Genomic DNA, 21103 nt, shown 5'->3' with positions numbered 1-21103 from the left:
AGCAATCTGGAACGTGAGGTCTTTTTTGGCGTAGAGGCGTCGTTGCAACATCTCGTCCCTCAGGCCACCGACGAGGCGGTCACGAAGCATGTTCTCCAACTCTGAGAAGTTGCATAACCGGGCGGCTTGGCGGAGGGAGGTCACAAACCCAGTTATGGTTTCCCCCGGGGCTTGCCGCTTTGCGTAGAAGGCATTTCGGCAAGCTACCACCGAGGGCTGTGGTGAGAAGTGCTCCTTCAGCCGTTCCATTATTGTTTTGTAAGAGACGGTAGCGACATCTCTAGGTGCAAGGAGAGCCCGGGCGATTTCAAACGTCTCCTCTCCACAGACGCTGAAGAATGTCGCCCTCTTCATGGCATCGTTGGTGACTTCTTTCGCTTGCAGGAGGAAGTTGAAACGGGCGGCGTACCCTTCCCAGTCTCCTGATGCTGGTTTGAATGGCGAGAAGCTGCTGTCGGTTGCCATTCTGGGTTCCTTGGGTCCTGGAGCTGAAGCCTGGATGCACGGTGCGATGCAGCGGTGCAACAGGTGGCGGTGCTGCGGTGCAGTGCGTGGTGGCGGTCAGCTCAGCAGGATCCCACCTTCGTCGCCAGTGAAATATACTCGGAGTCGAGAGTGAATTTCATGCTCTTTATTCAGCTCATAGTCATCAAGGAGGAGAAGAGAAGACGAATGGCTCTTTTCCCAAAACCATCTGCTTATATACATTATTTACACAATGGGCCTTGCGTGATTGGCTACTTCAGGGCTACACCTGTGGGCCAATTATATTGTGGATTGACTTCTGCCTGCAGCCTGATTGGCTGCTCCTCCAGGCCAATCAGGTAGCAGATTCACTTCTGCCAGCCGCCTGATTCACGGCTGAGTGGGGATTTGAACTCAGGTCACATCCCAATGCTCTAACCATAAGTCAAATATTCTATGTCAGACATGGCCAAACTTGCCCCCCCCAGCTGTTTTGGGACTACAACGCCCATCATCCCTAGCTAACAGGACCAGTGGTCAGGGATGATGGGAATTGTAGTTCCAAAACAGCAGGAGGGCCAAGTTTGGCCATGCCTGTTCTATGTGCACACACATACAACATGCTCCAAGGATCTCTCTTGCAAAGGGTTGACATTTCTGTCATCAGCCTGTATCTCACTGAGTTTGGTCGTCGTCGGCAAGTGTCTATTGTACTGTTTTTTTAAAAGATCCCTTATGCAAATTTTACCATATGGTCATATGGCCATTGGTTATGCTTGAATGTCCCATAATGCTCTTCAGGAACATGAAATCTGGGGGGGGGCAGAAGCAAGCAATGGTCACAGAACTCATTTACATACAAGAAGAACTCTTCAGCTCTGGGGGGATTTAAAGAGGAAGGGGGACAATTCCTTCAGAGAGCCAGATTCCTTTAGAAATCTCACCATGACCCCAACTCTTTTGATCCTTGCTCTTTTCACTTATTGCTCAGGTAAGTACAGTACAGGGAGAATTCATGTTATGCAGGGAAACGAGAAAACTATTTGCACTTGTCATGAGAATGTACTGCTTTAGAGACATTTCAGAGCACTGAAGAAGCAACAAATTCATGACATTTGTATTATCTGGTTTCCCCCACCCCCCTTAAAGGTGTTACCTCTCAGACAACTTTGACCCAAGCTGCCTCTGAGTCTGTGTCGCCTGGACAAACGGCTGAACTCTCCTGCACTGCCAGTGATACATCGTACAACATTGGCTGGTATCAACAGAGACCCGGAGAAGGTCCTCGCTATGTGCATTACCCTGGACAGAGCAGGGGAGAAGGGATCCCGGATCGGTTCACTGCTACCCAATCAGGGAGCACTGGCAGTTTAACCATCGCTAATGTCCAGGCTGGAGATGAGGCAGTTTATATCTGTGGTAGGTGGCAGAAAGGAGGTACCACTTTGCACAGTGCTAAAATCGTATGGGGAACTGAGACAAAAACCTTGCCTCTTCCTCTGCAGGGCAGTGAAAGGTAAATGCACACTCTCCCTCCCCCCCCCACTTTATAGGATCTGTGTCTGCAGCTGTTATCAAGTGAAACCTACAATGCATGGAACTGGAAGAGACAGAAAACATGTCTGAAGCCTCACCTCTTTCTGCAAAGAATCGCTAATTTCCACACCTTCTCCGTTTTTAGTATGTTTCCAGGAGGTGTGTGGTGGTGATCCTATTCAAATACACTCAAATAAAGTTGGCTAAATTTGGGCCTAAGAAATTTTCTTCATACCCTCCAACATTTTTAAAAATCATATTTTTATTAAATTTTCAACAAAAATAACAAAAATAAAAAACAAACCACAACAACCACAACAACAACAATCACAAACAAAGAAAAATATGCATGAAAGCAATATCAAATCCATAAAATGGGATTCTCCGAATCCTGTGACTCCCCCCCCCACCCCGGTTCCTTAATTTTCTTTTTCAACTGCATATCATTTCTACTCCAAATTATTTTCCTACCTCAAATCTCTTACATTATTTATCATGTTGCCCTCCAACATCTTGAGTTCCAAAACTGGGATGATGTCAGGGACTGGACTGAAGCGAAATGGTGGGGGGCGCCCCACTTCTCCTGAACCCTCCTGAGAACAGGAGGACAGTATAGATTTAGAACAGTGGTTTGCAGAAGGTCATAGCTCAGAGGCTGCAGAGGGGAGAATATGGGAAATATTGGGAGAGGAACAGCCGGAAGAAGAAGAAGCACCAGGGGAGAGGCAGCTGACAGACTCAGTGTCCTTGGAAAGCATTCCTGACCCCGCTCTCCCAGAACCAGGTGGGCTTTATGGGTAGAAGAACAGAAAGCTCAGAGGCAGAAAACTCAGATTAACCGATGCACGAATGACGTTGAATAAGAGAGATGTAGGGTGGGTGGGACTTTATGTGGAGCAATTACATCATCAAATAGAGACTACATTCTTTCTCCCTCTCTGTGAATATTGAATAAATTACGTGGTAAGGACTCTTCGTGTTTATCTGCTTTTTTCGCAGCCACCGGGGGAGGGGTAGGATTCCCCTGAAGTGCTCTGGGGGATTTAAGAGAGCACTGACATGTGAATGTTGAAGAAGAACTTCATATGCTTTGATCCTGCAGCTGTTGTCAAGTCAGACATCCTTTGGAGAGAAAGAAACCCACCTGCACTTTCACCTCCTTCATAACAGCAGAGTCATGTACTTGCCAACCCAAGTCTGCATCCAGGGGTGCCAGGCCTCTGAAGACAGATCAAGGAGGCGTGAGACTTTATATTGCAGCCAGATGTAAGTCCGTTTAAGGCAGTGATGGGCAACCTTTTGAGCTTGGTGTGTCAAAATTCGCCAAAAGACCGAGCATAACTCGGGTGGTGTGTCACTTTGAGAAAAAACAACAACAACATAATTTCGCGATATTTATAGTTTAAATAACAAAAATGTATAATTGTAATATATAACTGTATTTAATAAACAAAAAACTAATTATTTAACCAAACCAAACCAAAAACCCCTTATTTATCACAAAGTGCCCAGAGTTGTTGAGCTTTTGGGGGGGGGAGCTGCTGACCAAAGTTTTGGAGGTTTTTTTGGGTGTGTGTGAAAAAGTTGCTTTGGTTTTTTTGGGGGGATGCCCAAAAGCTGCTACGCTTTTTTAGGGGGAAAGAGAACAGAAATAAATGACGAATAATACCTTCGCTGGAACTAACACGCAGCACCGACATAGTCTGCCAAAGTGCCAAAAAACCCAGCACAGAACGGGTTAAAAAACAAATGCCATTACACCCAATCATCGTCTGCCAAAGCGCCAGGAAAAAACAGCACAGAAAGGGTTAAAAAAACAATCTCTGGCTACTGGCAACAACAACAACAAAATAGGACCTGGGTTTTAACAGCGGAGACAAGCTGTAGCGTGAGGAGGAGCGGGAGAACAAATGGGGGGGGGAACAACAGCGCAAATGGGCCGATGGGGCGCGTGTCAGCAGTGAGGGCTCTGCGTGTCACGTCTGACACGCGTGTCATAGGTTCGCCATCACTGGTTTAAGGAAATGTCTGTTGCACTTCCATTTAGAGTCTCTTCATTAGCTACTGGTGTAACCATTGTTTAGATAATGCTGGTCCATATTCTTTCTTCGGAACCCTACAGAACTTTGTTGCAAGTGTAAAAGGTAAAAAAAAGAGGAAAAAGGTAAAGGACCCCTGGACAGTTAAGTTCAGTCAAAGGCGACTCTGGGGTTGCGGCGCTCATCTCGCTTTCTGGTCGAGGGAGCCGGCTTTTGTTAACAGACAGCCTTCCAGGTCATGTGGCCAGCATGACTAAACTGCTTCTGGCACAATGGGATACCATAACGGAAATCAGAGTGCACGGAAATGCCATTTACCTTCCCATCGCAGTACCTATTTATATACTTGCACTGGCATGCTTTTGAACTGCTAGGTTGGCAGGAGCTGGGACAGAGCAGTGGGAGCTCACTCCGTTGTGGGGATTCGAACCGCCGACCTTCCTATTGGCAAGCCCAAGAGGCTCAGTGGTTTAGACCACAGCACCACCCGTGTCCCCTTTACCTGCAAGTGTAAACAATCACACACACAAACATAGCTTATCATAAATTTGTGAATAAATCATATTTCTTAAAGCTACGACAGTCTCTGCCACATCTTTAATTCTCCAGAGGAGCACACACCCTGGGTGAGAGTGCCTGGAAACCCCCTGGAATCCTGGTATCGCTAGGCTGAGAGAGAGAGAGAGAGAGAGAGAGAGAGAGAGAGAGAGAGAGGCACTCAACTTTTGGAACAGAAGCAATACCATGACTGTGACAAAGCTCTTTCTTGCTGGAGTGAGGAAATGTGAATGTTTTTCTAAAAATGTAAATACAATCTATTTCTGCGGTTGTTGCCAAGTCAAATTTACTATGGACAGAACTTGTAAGTCATTCGATGTCTTAAAAGTATTTTGTTTCTTCCTATCATCTGTGTCTGCAGCTGTTGTCATGTCAACCCTGCAACGCACCGAAGTGGAAGAGACAGGAAGCCCTTTGCAGAAGTAGGTGGGTGTATGGCTCTCAAATCGGACCTTCTGCCAATCTTAAGACCCTTGAAACAGTACAATCAAAATTTTTAAGATCACTATTCGGTACCCCTATGGGACCCAGGTGGCGCTGTGGGTTAATGCACAGAGTCTAGGGATTGCTGATCAGAAGGTCGGCGGTTCGAATCCCTGCAACGGGGTGAGCTCCCGTTGCTCGGTCCCAGCTCCTGCCAACCTAGCAGTTCGAAAGCACATCAAAGTGCAAGTAGATAAATAGGGACCGCTCCGGCGGGAAGGTAAACGGCGTTTCCGTGCGCTGCTCTGGTTCGCCAGAAGCGGCTTTGTCATGCTGGCCACATGACCCGGAAGCTGTCTGCGGACAAACGCCGGCTCCCTCGGCCTATAGAGCGAGATGAGCGCCGCAACCCCAGAGTCGGACACGACTGGACCTAATGGTCAGGGGCCCCTTTACCTTTACCTTTATTCGGTACCCCATAGAGCACACCTAATGCAGTGTTAAGTCAAGAGGCAGGACTTCCCAGAGTGGAATTAAAAGTCTGGGAGCAAGCAATATCCCTCTGGTTGAAAATCCATTACAATCCAAAGGGAATGTTACCTCATTTCCTGGCCGCAGTTCCCTATCCACCCTGGGTTATGCAAATAACTAACAAGATCAAACAAATTGGCCTAAATCCTGAAGATCTTTTTAATGGAACTCTGAACAAGGCAAAAATAATTATTACTCAGAGACTTTACCATGTCGAATTACAAGAAGAAGATGCCTTACTCCCGGAGAATTATAGATGTCTAAAATCATGGCCTAATTTTACAGCTGCCCCTTACATACCGAAAGAAAGGAACATTGACAGATCTGCCCATTCAGCTCAATCCTACTTCTCCGGATTAAGTCACATTGGACTCTCTGGGATTTTCTGCAGTGCAATATTGCAAATCTACTTCCGTCTCTTTTCGCTTCAGATAGATTGTTATTGTACTCTTAGATTGGACCAAGGAATGGTGAATTAATGTGTTTCCTTCTTCCGTAAGGGTTTGAATGCCACAATCTCTTCCCATCTCCATCTCTCAGCTTTCGCTTTGGAGGAACTGAAGCTCAGAAGCTCTATCCTCACCATATATGGAGCCTCTCCTGCAAGGGCGGAGAGACCTACTGAGATGTGATTGGAGGAGTGACATTCTTCTCCTATAAAGAGCGAATCACTGAGATCCCTGGCAGAGACCCTCCCCTTTGTCTCAGGATGCAGAGTGTGTCAGGATTTCTCTCCATGGCCTGGTCCTTCTTGGGCCTCCTCTTGTTCCTCACTTATCCTTCAGGTAATATAATCAGCTAAACCCTTGAGAGCAGATCTGTGATGAGCCCCACAGCTTCTACTGAGGTTTTTCTATGGTTTTTCTACAATTATTTCTCTTTGGGATTTCTATCTCCTTGCAGGTTCCTCCTCCCAGCCGGTGATGACTCAGAGACCCTCAGCATCCTTTTCCTCAGGTGAGACAGTCCGTCTCCCCTGCACCTTGAATGCTGGATACAGTATCAGCAGCTATAGGGTCCGGTGGTATCAGCAGATATCAGGTGGTGCCCCACGGTTTGTATACCACTACTACAGGAGTAGTGATCAGGGCAGAGGCTCAGGGGTCCCAGGGAGATTCAGTGTCTCCCCTGATTCCTCCAACAACCTCTGGAATTTAGTGATCACAGGCGCTCAAGCTGAAGATGAAGCTTATTATTACTGTGGCATGTGGTATAGCAGCAGCAACATGTTCCACGGTGGTACAATCTGATGGGGAACTGCGACAAAAACCTCTACTCTTCCTCCCCAGAGAGGTGAAATGAAAATGCTTGAAGACCTGCATTCAGTCTGTTCCCACAGCTGCTCAAATCCCTGGTTTGGAAGAGACTGATTGGGCAGCTGCTCTCACATCCTTCTGGAAGACGAGGGGGAGTGGTGGCAAGCCCCCCTTCCCCCCGGGGGAATCTGGGGAAATGGAGGAATTCGTACCTGGAGAAGACTGGTGGCGGCACTCCTCAGAAGAGGAAGAATCAGATAGGGAAGAAGGAAGATCAGAATAGGAGGAGGAAGGAGTCGAGCCAGAATCAGGCCCTTGTGAGGAGAGGAGCCAGCGGGCCCCCTCCCCTCCTCCCTTCTCATCTGTAGAGCGTAGAGCTCAGAAACGTAGGGAACAATTGGAGACAGCTGGAGCTCGTAAGAGGCTACTTAAGGAAGGCCGGCTGCTTCCTTCGCTAGCACTTGCAATTGCTGTGCTGGAGCACGTGGTTGCCTTGCTTATCCTGTTCCTGATTCCAGTGTTATTGACCCCGACTGTTTCCTGACCCCGGCACTGACACCTGACCTCGGCTGGTTCCTGACTCGGACTATTCCTGACTTCGGCTTCTCCTGACCCCGGCACTGACACCTGACCTCGGCTGGTTCCTGACTCAGACTGCTCCTGACTTCGGCTTCTCCTGATCCCCGTACTGACACCTGACGCCGGCTGGTTCCTTACCCGGACCGTTGAACCTAGGCTTCATCTGCATCCTGTTGGTGCCCTAACAGACATGACCACCTGCACAGGTTCATCGGTGGGGCATATCTGATAAAGAAAGCAAAATACATGTCTGCTCCACCTGTGTCACAATCTTGTTGGCTCCCCAGCTTAATTAGGCAGCAAGCAGACTCCTTCAGTTTTCAAGCAGTTTTATTATATGCAGCGGGCATGTACAACACGTCCATCGTGATTGACTGGTGGAACCTGAGACTGATTATGGTCGCTCGCAGTTCAATCACTGCACTCCTGGGGAGATGTGCGGGAGATGCTGCCCTGCTGCCTCCAAGGGAGAGCGCTGTGTGTGTGTGTGTGCTTGCTACCTCTCCCGCTGCACTCTGAGTGCTGGCAGAAGACAAGGGGGGTTGCGGGGGGCAGTCTTCAAACTGCTGAGAAGGAAGGAGAACTCCTTCCTCTTCTGTCTCTCTATCTCTCTGGATAACTATGTCTCTGACATCCTCTGTCTCTCTATACCAACCCTACTCTTCCTCTTCGCTCTGGGGAGCCCTGTCTCTGACATTCTCTGGCTCTGTCCTCATCACCATCCTCATTGTCGCTCTGGGAGCCCTGTCTCTGACAACCTGGTATAATATCCTACAGATGTGAATTCATGTTGCTACCAGACGGGATATAATGCATTGAATTAAGCCACTGAATTTGTCCATTATCTGCCCCATAATGTTTTGTGTAAAAGAAATTTTCCATCGTTTGGGCCATATTATGCAAAGGAAAACTCAACCACTTTAACCAGGCATAGGCAACCTTGGCTCTCCAGATGTTTTGGAACTACAACTCCCATGATCCCTAGCTAACAGGGCCAGTGGTCAGGGATCATGGGAGTTGTAGTTCCAAAACATCTGGAGAACCAAGGTTGCCTATGCCTGACTTTAACGTTTCCATGAGCAAAAGATACATATGTGCAGAGCTCACCATACGAAAAATGATCAATTCTGCATCCACCCTGCGACAAACCCAGGACGTTGCCACCAATTAAATGCGACAATCCCGGCGTTGTCACTAAAAACTTTCAATGATCCCACCTAAATTGTGCAGATCCCACCAATGCGATGTGCCTCCCTTTCTATACCCCTAGCAGAGTGTTGAAGGAAACTGGTTATTTCACAAACCACCCACCTATCCTTCTTGCACCCAAATAAACTGCCTGTTTAGGTTTGGGGTCTGCTAGTGATCGAAGTGCAGTTCCAGTTCTCCCAATAACGTGGTGCCGTATCCCTTTTAAGTCCCGGCAAGTGTATCAGGAACCACCTTGTGCTCACAGTCAGGATTCCCTTTCACCTAAGGTTCACCCCAGCAGCCTGTTGCTACTTTGTGGCACTTTCTTCCTGGCGCTTGTCTTCCCTGGGCTTGACCTTGAGGTTTTAAACTATTTTCCTGCTCCTCAGGTTTAGTCTAACTTCCTACTACCGTCACCACCCTCTTGAGTTAGGATACTTCACTGGAATAACTAGGCACATCCATTTTTAAAGTAACATTTAAGAAAGCTTTATTACTCTAGAGGACATGTAAAATGCATAATGGTTTCATGCGTATAAGATCTTAGTTCATGTTCTTAGTTACAGATAACATTGGCTGAATAATATAGTTCTAATACTAGTAAATTTCTCCAAAAACACTCTAATATCTCCTACTACTATCCACACGCTCACGCTCCCAAAACCCCTCTCAACTCTCTCAACTCTCTCCACTCTACCAACTGAAATAACTGCTCCCCATTCCTTTTAAACTCATGGCAGTCCTGCCCCTCAGGAATGTAATGCGTCACTCAACAAGGAGCATAGCTGCCAAGTTATCCCTTTTTTTCAGGGATTTTCCATTATGCTGAATAGGCTTCCTCGCGAGAAAAGGGAAAACTTGGCAGCTATGACAAGGAGGTTGGGTTTAACACTTTACACCCTGGGGTTCTATCGCAAACCAGCCCTGTCCGTTACACACCCCAAGTTAGAAATGCTCACAAGCGACATGTTGCACACTAGACCAAAGTGTTCTCATGAGCCTTTTTCAAAACACTTGGCATTCCTGGGTTTTATCAACGCGGGATATGCCATCCTCCCTGTCTTGTTCTCCTCCTGGTGAAGCATATTCTACATTTTCAAAATGGCCTTCAGGCACATTTCCCCCCCAGGTCCCAAAAAGCTCTACGGGAATGTGAAATCCAAGCTCTTCACTCTTCTGCTTAATTCTGCGCCTTCCGTGTTCTGCTAGGAAACCTTCTATATTTGATGCCTGCTAAGCTGCCTTTCACCACTAGGGGAAGATATTGGTCCAGTTTTCTGACATAAATGAAACGATCACAAAGACCCCTTTGGAAATGTGCTTGGAAATAGAAAAGGGGAATGTTTTAGGCACATGGTTGCTCTTTCTGAGCTGTACTCCTTTACTTTAGCTATTATCTGTGCTTATAGCCCATCCTTAACCAAAGGCACCAGGAATATTACAAAAATACCCTTTGTACATTTGACCATCCCATTGAACTGAGAGGAATTTTCTGATTCTTCTGAGGCCAAACCAAGGACTTGTCCTACCCGCTTTCAAAATGCCCATAATGCAAATTTGTCACACTGTCCTGTGCTTGAATGTCCCACTATGACCTGCAGGAACATGAAGTTCTAGCAGAGGTGATCACATGATCACCGAGCACATTTGCATGAAGGGGCAACTCTTCCGCTCTGGGGGATTTAAGAGAGGAGAGGGGGATGATTCCTTGAGTAAGCCAAACACTTCTGGAGAACTCACCATGGGCCAATTTCTATTTCTCCTTGCTCTTTTCACTTACTGCTCAGGTAAGACTGTGGAGATGACCTTATGATATGTAGACCAAGCGAAGCTCTTTGTATTTACCAATGGAATATATTACTTGGTGGGTGTTTGAAAATGCATCCAGCTCACAGTACATGTTCTTTCTGGTTTTTCTTTTACAAGGTGTCACTTCCCAGTCAGCTTGGACTCAGCCTGCCTCTGAGTCGGCGGCCCCGGGACAAACAGCTAAACTCTCCTGCACAACTAGTGATACTGGGGATGCTGTTCGCTGGTTTCAACAGAGATCAGGGCAGGCCCCTCGCTTTGTGCAGTATGAGGGTGGCAGCAGGGGAGAAGGGATCCCAGATCGATTCACGGCTTCTCGCTCTGGGAACATTGGCTATTTAACCATCACCAACGTCCAGGCTGAAGATGAGGCTGTTTATTACTGCGGTAGGTGGAATACGGCTGGCAACGTGTTCCACGGTGGTACAATCTGATGGGGAACTGAGACAAAAACCTCACCTCTTCCTCCCAAGAGGGGTGAAATGTGAATGCTGTAGAAGAACTTCACATGATCTGTTGTCAAGTCAACCCTACTGTGGAAAGAACAGAAAGCGACACAAGGAATTCACAAAACCCTTGTTTATTATTGCTGTTTGGAAAATTAATGTATTGCACCACATGCCTCTTCTGTGGCTATGGCAGGGTAGAAGATTCAGATGAATCACTTCTGTGTTGCATGCAGTGATAAAGGGAGACCCTAGAAATATGCTTCTATTTTTTTTTGGGGGGGGGGATAATTCAGACGGAAATTCCCAGGTGTCAAAAAAGGTTATTTATGTATGGCACCACTGCGGCCCGTGCTTTGTTAGCCCAAAAATGGAAAGTGAGCGAAGTCCCAACTAAAGAAGAATGGCAACTTAAACTGATGGAATATGCGCAGCTTACGGACCTAACATACAGAATAAGAGAACAAGAAGAACATATGCTTAAAGAAGATTGGAAAATGTTTATTGAATATATGGGGGGGGGAATTGTGTACACTTGAAAACGTTGGCAGCATTAAGATAAATTCAACAGTGTAAACAAGTTTTGGTGGATGTAATAATGGAATGCTGAATGGATTAGTTTATGTAAAATATGCAGGGATTTGTGATATGCAAAATGGACCAAGGGACGTCACTGACATTTTAAGGTTGCTTAAATATATTCTGTTTTACACTTTAGAATATTCACTTAAACAACCTTAAAATGTCAATATATATATATATATATATATATATATATATATATATATATATATGCATCGAAAACCCAGTTCAGAGCTTCTCATCTTCTTAAGAGTGGGAAGGCAGCAGGGAATTGTGGGTAGTGCCAGCGCACCACATAGCTTAGAGCAGGGGTCAGCAAACTTTTTCAGCAGGTGGCCTGTCCACTGTCCCTCAGACCTTGTGGGGGGCCGGACTATATTTTGGAAAAAAATAAATAAACGAATTTGTATGCACCACAAGTAACCCAGAGATTCATTTTAAATAAAAGCACACATTCTACTCATGTAAAAACACGCTGATTCTCGGACCGTCAGCTAGCTGGATTTAGAAGGCAATTGGGCTGGATGCGGCCCCCGGGCCTTAGTTTGCCTACCCATGGCTTAGGGTATGTGTGGCCCAGCAGCCACTTTCTCCAGTCTCAATCTGTTTTGGGCGGTGGGAGCTTATTGCTACAAAATGTTTATAGGCTTTCTACACATTATGTGGCAGTAAACCTGTTTTGCCAGCAAGTGAACTCTGAACAGAGAACACTGTACACAGTCACCTCCCTAAGCCGTGCGCCTCTACATGGTGATGGGGGAATCTGTCAGTTTCTGTTTTCTTCCAATTCCTTATTTTTCCATTTTCGTTCCCCATATTTCCACACCTGCTTGCAATTTTTCTTTAAATTCCGCATGAAAATTCGCCAGCATCACAATGCAAAGTTCTAGTACACACACATTTTGTATGCCTCTTTGCCTACTATACACAGTTTGGCAAAACATCCCCAGAGACAGTACAGTTTGGTATGTTCTTTTCATAGGTACTTTTCATTACTCTAGTACTGTACATGAATTGGCTGCTGAGCTACCTTGCAAAATTAAGAGAAGTGTGAATTTCTGAGGATGGCTGTATTTGCACATTGTTTCAGAAAAAGCAGACTTGGCAGATTTGCCTTTCAATGTGATCTGAATACTACCTTATCCTCAAAGAGACTGGATCTTAAAGAACTGTAGAACTGGAAGAGACTCCAAGAGTCATCTAGTCCCACCCCCTGCAATGCAGGAATCACAACTAAAGATTCCTTGACAGGTGGCTGCTTAGAAACCTCTAGTGAAGGCCCACATCTTCAGAGGTCATCCCTTCCACTGTAAAAATAGATTTTACTGTCAAGTAGTTTTTCCTAATGTTTAGTGGGGAGCTCCTTTCTTGTCATTTGACTGTTTCGGGTCCTACCCTCTTGAGCAACAGGAAAACAAGCTTGTTCCTTCTTCAGTTTGACAGCCCTTTAGATATTTGAAGATGGTTTCATATCACCTCTCAATCTTCTCTTCACCAGGATAAACCTTCAGAATTCCCTCAACCACCCCTCATAAGGTTTGGTTTCCGTACTCTTGATAATGATTGCCCCGCTTGACACTCCAGCTTGTCAATATCCTTCTTACTGTGGTACCCAGTAGTTATGGTATGATCAATTATCTTGTAGCTGAGTGTTTTTTTTAATTCCTATTATCTGTTGGTTTCTACAGGAAGCTAAACAGTCCTCATATGACTAACAGTGGAGCGCAGTGGCAGAGTTGAGAATGGCGAGGTTTAACTGATTTATTTCATAACAATTCTACACCACTTGATTGCATTAAAAAAGCCACAAAGCAGGTTACATCAAGATAAGACAAGACAATGAAGAAAAATTCACAACCTTACTTTGCAACATAAAAAGTTAAAATTTGATGAAGACAGGCCGAACTTTCCTAGACTTTCTAAGAATTATGAGCTCTATTCGTTCCTACACAGTCCTCTGTCTCTCGAGCCCATGTTAGGATTGTGAGATGTTCCACACTATAAAAAGTGAGATGTTCCACACTATAAAAAGCAGTGTTCCCAGGACCCTTCCTGATAGATGTCTTACTGCAAATAGTTCCTTCATGGATGTCTCATAACACCATGGCTGAGCTAAGGGCCATTCCTGCTGCTTTGAGAAATCTCCTTTATGCAAATCTGCCCTTTGGCCCTTGGATTGTATGTCCCATAATGCTCAGCAGGATCTCCAAACCCCAAGTAGAGGCAATTGATGATCATGGAAGATATTTGCATGAAGGGGCAGCTCTTCAGCTCTGGGGGATTTAAGAGAGGAGTGAGGAAGTTTCCTCCAGAGCTTCAAACTCCCCTGGAGAGCTCACCGCCATGTCTTCATTTCTCTTCCTCCTTGCTCTTTTTATTTACTGCTCAGGTAAAGCTGGGGAGAAGATCTCATGTTCCATTGGCCAACAAAAATCTAACTGCATTTATCATATTTATTTATTTGAGAACACTGAAAATGTTACCTTTTCTCAATTCTCTTAAAACAGGTGTCATCTGCCAGTCAATTTGCACTCAGCCCGCCTCTGAGTCTGTGGCGCCGGGTCAAACGATTAAACTCTCCTGCACAACTAGTGATACTGGCTCTGCTGTTCGCTGGTTTCAACAGAGATCAGGGCAGGCCCCTCGCTTTGTGCAGTATGAGGGTAGCAGCAGGGGAGAAGGGATCCCGGATCGATTCACCGCTTCTCGCTCTGGGAACATTGGCTATTTAACCATCACCAATGTCCAGGCTGAAGATGAGGCCGTTTATTACTGTTGCAGATGGTATGACAGTGCTAAAGTGTTCCACAATGATACAAACCAATGGGGAAGTGTGACAAAAACCTTTCCTCCTCCACCAAAGAGCAGTGAGATGTGAATGCTTAAAAAGAACTTCCTATGCTTTGTGCTTGCAGCTGCTGTCAAGTCATGGGCAGATTTGCTTTAGCTGGTCATCATCGGCCATACAGAAAGCTTAATCCACACAGATCCCGCCACTGCATGGCACAAACAGAGAGTGAACGGATGCAAAGCAAGTTCTTTGTAGATCAGGCCAGACCCTCCAAGTATCCCTATTTTCCAGGGACAGTCCTGAATCTACAAAAGCCATCCTGGTTTCTGATTTGATCCCGGAATGTCCCACTTTTCATTAGATCATCCCAATTTTCATCCGAGAAATGTTGGATGACTTGTTCAACCAACAAGTCATCTGAAGACAGCCCTGTACATGTATAATGTTATTATGCATTTATATGATGGAAGCAACTCAGAGTGGCAACCCACTTAGATGGGCAGGGTATTAATAGGAAAATAATTATTATGGGATAGAACGTCCATATTCTCAATGAAGAAATGTTGGAGGGTATGTTAACAGGCATCAGCCAACTATCCAGGTGGGCTCAGCTGGGTGAGACCAACTCCATCCTGCTCCCAGAGGTGGTTCAACTGGTTTGGCCATACTGGGCACTGGGCAACGGGGAGTGCCACATCAATGCTGTAGAATGGAGCATGAGAGGTGGGACATGAGCCAAAGTTTAGCATTGCACAAGGCGCTGCTGAAATCTGGGAGCCCAAAGTCTGCCATTTCTACTCTCCCACCTGGGTCTCAGGGATACTGTTCTTGTCATTCTTACAGGCTCCATGCCTTTTCATCACAATCTCTGTTCCCCATATGTCAGAAGGTGGCAGCGGAGACTGTGCCATTTGAAATGCCGAGAATGAATGTTTTCTTCACCAATTTTATGCAATAATTTAAAGCTCGATAATTGTGTACAGCGGGGGTAGGGAAACTCTGTCCTTTCAGAAGTTGTTGGACTCCAACTCCCATCAGCCCCAGCCAGCAAGAAGAAGAGAAGCATGCAAAGAGCAGGTGGACCAGTCGGCCCCTTTCTGTGCAGAAGGACATAGACTAGGCTGGCTGCAGTGTGCAGCCGAGTTTGTTCGCCCTGACGAGTGGGTGTTTTTCCCCTTAAGAAGGCTCTTTTGAACTTCTGAGTCCTTTGTTTAACTTATTTATTTCATAATATTTCTGCACTACTTAATTGTAGTAAAAAAAGCCTCAAAGCAGGTTACAAAAAGGTAAGCCAAGAAAAACCTTACTTTAAAACATAAAAAGTTAAAATACAAAGACAGACTCAACTTTCTTAGACTTTCTAAGAATTATGAGCTCTTTTTGTTCCTAAACAGTCCTCTGTATGTGGAGTTCATGTTAAGAATGGTCCTAAGCAAGTGAGATGTTCCACACTATAAAAAGCAGTGTTCCCAGGACCCTTCCTGATAGATGTCTTATGGTAAAGAGTTCCTTCATGACTGTCTTATCAACTAAGGGCTAATCCTGCTGCTTTGAGAAATCTCCTTTATGCAAATCTGCCCTTGGGCCCTTGGATTGAATGTCCCATAATGCTCTGCAGGATCTCCAAACCCCAAGTAGAGGCAATTGATGATCATGGAAGATATTTGCATGAAGGGGCAGCTCTTCAGCTCTGGGGGATTTAAGAGAGGAGTGAGGAAGTTTCCTTCAGAAGTTCAAATTCCTCTGGAGAGCTCACCGTCATGTCTTCATTTCTCTTGCTCCTTGCTCTTTTTATTTACTGCTCAGGTAAAGCTGTGGAGAAGATCTCATGTTCCATTGGCCAACCAAAAGCTAACTGCATTTATCATATTTATTTATTTGAGAACACTGAAAATGTTTCTTTTTTGAATTGTTTTCAAACAGGTGTCACCTGCCAGTCAGTTTGCAATCAGCCTGCCTCCGAGTCTGTGGCACCAGGTCAAACCATTAAACTCTCCTGTACAACTAGTGATACTGGGGATGCTGTTCGCTGGTATCAACAGAGATCAGGGCAGACCCCTCGCTTTGTGCAGTATGAGGGTAGCAGCAGGGGAGAAGGGATCCCGGATCGATTCACCGCTTCTCGCTCTGGGAACATTGGCTACTTAACCATCACCAACGTCCAGGCTGAAGACGAGGCAGTTTATCATTGTGCCAGAGTGTATAATAACCTGTTTCACAGTGATACAAACTGATGGGGAAGTGTGACAAAACCTTTTTCTCTTCCACCAAAGAGCAGTGAGATGTGAATGCTTAACAAGAACTTCCTATGCTTTGTGCTTGCAGCTGCTGTCAAGTCATGGGCAGATTTCCTTTATTTTGTCATGATCGGCCAAACAGACAGCTTAATCCACACAGGTCCCACTAGTGCAGGGCACAAACAGAGAGTGAACAGACCCAAAGCAAGTTCTTTGTAGATCTGGACAGATCCTCCAAGTGTCCCTATTTCCCAGGGGTAGTCCTGAATCTACAAAAGCTGTCCTGGTTTCAGATTTGATCCTGGAATGTCCCTCTTTTCCTTTTTTTTGGTCAAATATTTTTTATTGTTTCCCCAAATTTATAGAAATAAAACCCATTTAATTTAATAAAATTTTTAAAATCAGGTTTCCCACTCCTGTTGCCAATATATGTCCATCTCTTCTATTTTTGCGTCATCTTTTTTTCGTTGAAATTGATTTTTAAAATCTTCACTAGTTGTGGAGCCGCCCAGAGTGGCTGGGGGAAGCCGGCCAGATGGGCGGGGTATAAATAATAAATTATTATAATTATTATTGTAGTCCATTCTCACAGCTGCAGATGAGTTCTCTTTACAAACAGTGTTCTTTTAATTTCCATAAATATACATTCCTTTTCATATGTGTAGTCATTCAAATCAATATTCAATATTGAATCTACTCAGACCTGTTGTGGAGTGTTATTGGGCCACTCTGCAGATTTTACTAGGTAACATTCCAAACCACCTTGATTGTAGTCTAGGTAAAGGTAAAGGGACCCCTGACCATTAGGTCCAGTCGTGACCGACTCTGGGGTTGCGCGCTCATCTCGCATTATTGGCCGAGGGAGCCAGCATATAGCTTCCAGGTCATGTGGCCAGCATGACAAAGCCGCTTCTGGCAAACCAGAGCAGCACATGGAAACGCCGTTTACCTTCCCGCTGTAGCGGTACCTATTTATCTACTTGCAGTTTGACGTGCTTTCGAACTGCTAGGTTGGCAGGAGCTGGGACCAAGCAACGGGAGCTCACCCCGTCACAGGGATTCGTAGTCTAAAGATAGCTTATTTTTTCTTAACACAAAGTCTTTTCTCAGATAGTCCACTTCAGCGCCTTTCTCTTTCCCTACAACTTTGGTCCATAAATCCTTTTAATTGCATTCCATTCAGCCTTAGAGAGTGGCATGGTAAAGTCATTTTAAATTTCTTACTGAATGTATTTGCCCTGCCCCCTCATTTCCTTGGAAATCCTGTTGTGCCAATTTTGTTAACTTATACGTCTTGTTAACCCTTCCGCAACCCATGCTCTCCTTAAGGGGAGAACCTGCTTTTCAGAAACGCTTGGACTCCCATCAGCCCCAGCCAGCATTGCAAATGGCCACACACATTTGGGCCTTTCTCCAAGGTGTTGCTAAACTTTGATGCTGCCTCTTGCTTGTCTGGAGCGGGGATGGAAAGCGGTGTGTGAAGACACTTCCACAGGAGACAGAAGTCAAATGTAGAACTATAACTCCACCCACTTTTTCTTCTGGTCCCTCCTACCATTGGCAGGTGCCTTGCCCAGTCCATAGCTTTAACCAGCCTCTCCCCACCTCCCAGACCAGAACGGAGTCTGAAGTTAGGATTTCTTCCAACCACTAAGTTAGAAACTTTTACCTTTTATGACTAAGCAACAATTTGCTTCCTTCCTGACTGATTTACTGCTGGCTCACTCCTTCCCCCACCCCATTTTAAATGTGCTTTATGAAAATCTGTGCTATTCTTCTCTGAATGTCCCACAATGCTTTGCAGGAACATGAAGTTCTAGGAGTGGTGATTGGGTATCCACAGAGCACATTTGCATGAAGGGGAAAGCCTTCAGCTCTGGGAGATTTAAGAGAGGAGAGGTCAAGATCCCTTCAGATAGTCAGACTCCCCTGGAGGGCTCACCATGGCCCTCCCTCCATTCATCCTTGCTATTTTCTTTTACTGCTCAGGTAAGGCTGTGGAGATGATCTCTTGTTACAGAGGCCAAGCCAAAGATATTTGAATCTATCCTAGAAACATAGTGCTATGTGGGTATTTGAGAATACTGAAAATGAATCTAGGTCCTCATCTTTGTTTTTTTCTGTTGTTGCTTCCCCCTTCAAAGGTGTCTCTTCACAGTCAGATGCGACTCAGCCCGCCTCTCAGTCGGTGACCCTGGGACAGACAGTCAAACTCTCCTGTACTACCAGCGACAGCAGTGGCAACAACGTTTTTTGGTTTCAACAGAGACCAGGGCAGGCCCCTCGCTATGTGCACTGTGAGAGTTGCAACAGGGGAGAAGGGATCCCAGATCGATTCACCGCTTCCCGCTCTGGGAACATTGGCTATTTAACCATCACCAACATCCAGGCTGGAGGCGAGTCTGTTTATTACTGTGGCAGATGGTATAGCAGTGTTAGTGCGTTTCACAGTGATGCAAACTAATGGGGAACTGAGACAAAAACCTTTCCTCTTCCCCCAAAGAGCAGTGAGATGTGAATGCTTAAAAAGAACTTCCTATGCTTTGTGCTTGCAGCTGCTGTCAAGTCATGGGCAGATTGGCTTTAACTAGCCATGATCGGCCATACAGGCAGCTGAATCCACACAGATCCCGCCACTGCATGGCGCAAATAGAGAGTGAACAGACGCCAAGCAAGTTCTTTGTAGATCAGGCCAGACCTTCCAAGTGTCCCTCTTTTCCAGGGACAGTCCTGGATTTACAGAAGCCATCCTGGTTTCGGATTTGATCCCGGAATGTCCCACTTTTCATTAGATCATCCCAATTTCCATCTGAGAAATGTTGGAGGGTGTGGAGTTATTCAACCCACAAGCCACCTGAAGACAGCCCCGTACAGCAAAGCTTTTAATCTTTAATGTTTTATTATGGTTTTATATGACGGAAGCAACCCAGCGTGGCAACCCAGTTAGATGGGCAGAGTATAAACAGGAAAATAATTATCATGGAATAGTATGTCCCGATTTTCATTGAAAAAATGTTGGAGGGCATGTTAACAGGCATCAGCCCGAGAGTCACATCCCCCACATGGCAACTCTCCATGGGTCTCATTTCATGGGTGGGCGGGGCCAGAGGCAAAGGTGCATTGAATTGAAATGCATTGAAAGGTGCTCCCTGACCCTCAAGTCTGCCCTGATCCTGCACTGACTATCCAGGTGGGCACAGATGGGTGAGACCAACTCCACCCTGCTCTCAGAGGTGGTAAAACTGGTTTGGCCATATTGGGCACCTTTAATCCACACAGATCCTGCCAATGCATGGCACAGAGAGTGAACAGACCCAAAACAAGTTCTTTGTAGATCAGGAGAGACCCTACAAGTGTTCCTATTTTTATTAATTTATTTTTATTTATTATGCTTTTATTTATGTTGGAAGCCAGCCAGAGTGGCAACACAGTGAGATGGGTATGGCATAAATAGCAAGATTATTATAATGGGATAGGACTAACCTATTTTCATCAGATAAATGTTGGAAAGTATGTTGACATGCTTCAGCCTGAGAGTCACCCCCCCGGATGCTTTCCATGTGTCCGATGTCACTGATGGGCAGGGCCAGAGGCAAAGGGGCAATGAATGGCTATTTTACCTCTCTACTGTAGACTAGGGCCCCCCCCCACCGTCACATTCCTTTATCCCCCATTCAGGAAAGCGAGAGGTATCAACGGAATGCAAGGGCACATCCCTGCCAGGCAGAAACCCTTGGGGTGCAAACTGAGCCAGTGGAAGGTGTGGCTAGAGGAGAGTACGCGTGGCATAGAGCAGTGGCAGTCTGTGTGTGGGCCCCGCACACAAAATTGTTAGGGTTACAACATTTGTACACATGGGGCTGCCTCAATATAGCAGCGCACTTCCGTCATTGTGCTCCCTGGAAAACAGGTTCTCCATGTGAAGTTGATCTCTCCAGACAATGGAGTGACTCTTACTTTCTTGTCTCTTTGGCTGCAACCTCCTGGGTGATGTGGAGGACACTAGGCAGTTGAATGTGCATGCGTATTTTGTCCGTTTCTCTCCCACCCTTCTGTTGAGAGATTCATTCCCCGTCTGCTGTCATAGGATTGTTGTCTATCGTATGACTGTATGTGTTTTGTTCCCACAGAGTGGATGTGACGTAGACAGGATGTTTGTCTTACTGTGTTCCTGAAGTGGAACTATTGTTCCTTTGTTCTTTTTGCTGTATGTGATGCTAGAGAGAGGGAGCCATGATGAAGAGTTCTGAGTGTGTTTATATGTAAATAAAGTAGTTTAGCCAAATGCTGTGCTACTGAGTCTGTTACGCAACTGCGTAAACCACTGCAGATCTGGAAAGTGTGTTGGTGCTTCATCACACCAGGCCCTGTGATGTTCGGGCTGAAGAATGATCCCAAACAATCTCCAAGGAAAATAAAAAAAATAAAAAAATTCCTTCAGTAGCACCTTAAAGACCAACTAAGTTTATATTTTGGTATGAGCTTTCGTGTGCATGCACACTTCTTCAGATACACAATCTCCCAGGAGGGAGATATACAGATATACAATCTCCCAGATATACAATCTCCCAGGAGGGAGGGAACATGCCAGTCGGGTATGTGTCTCTGCTAAGGTCTTACTCGTGAGTAGGCACCCTCCTGGACATGATGACACCATCAC

The 21103-nt window shown here is 45.7% G+C and overlaps 1 protein-coding gene and 1 gene segment (V, D, J or C); both read left to right on the top strand.

Moving 5' to 3' along the window:
- The first annotated feature begins 6255 nt into the window (after nt 1–6255).
- LOC118078835 (immunoglobulin lambda variable 5-37-like) lies at nt 6256–6802 on the top strand. The segment is given in 2 exon segments: nt 6256–6337; nt 6456–6802. Coding segments are annotated over 2 exon segments (423 nt in total).
- A 3462-nt stretch (nt 6803–10264) lies between these two features.
- Nucleotides 10265–14293, top strand: LOC118078837 (immunoglobulin lambda-1 light chain-like). The gene is made up of 3 exons (XM_060269810.1): nt 10265–10365; nt 10505–10810; nt 13923–14293. The coding sequence occupies exons 1-3, from the start codon at nt 10320–10322 to the stop codon at nt 14291–14293; spliced, it is 723 nt and encodes a 240-aa protein (XP_060125793.1). The 5' UTR covers nt 10265–10319.
- The last annotated feature ends 6810 nt before the right edge of the window (nt 14294–21103 follow it).

Source organism: Zootoca vivipara, chromosome 17 (genome assembly GCF_963506605.1).
Source record: "Zootoca vivipara chromosome 17, rZooViv1.1, whole genome shotgun sequence".
Taxonomy (NCBI): Eukaryota; Metazoa; Chordata; class Lepidosauria; order Squamata; family Lacertidae; genus Zootoca; species Zootoca vivipara.
The sequence above is the reverse complement of the archived record's forward strand: the minus strand, read 5'-3'. Positions and strand labels throughout refer to the sequence as shown.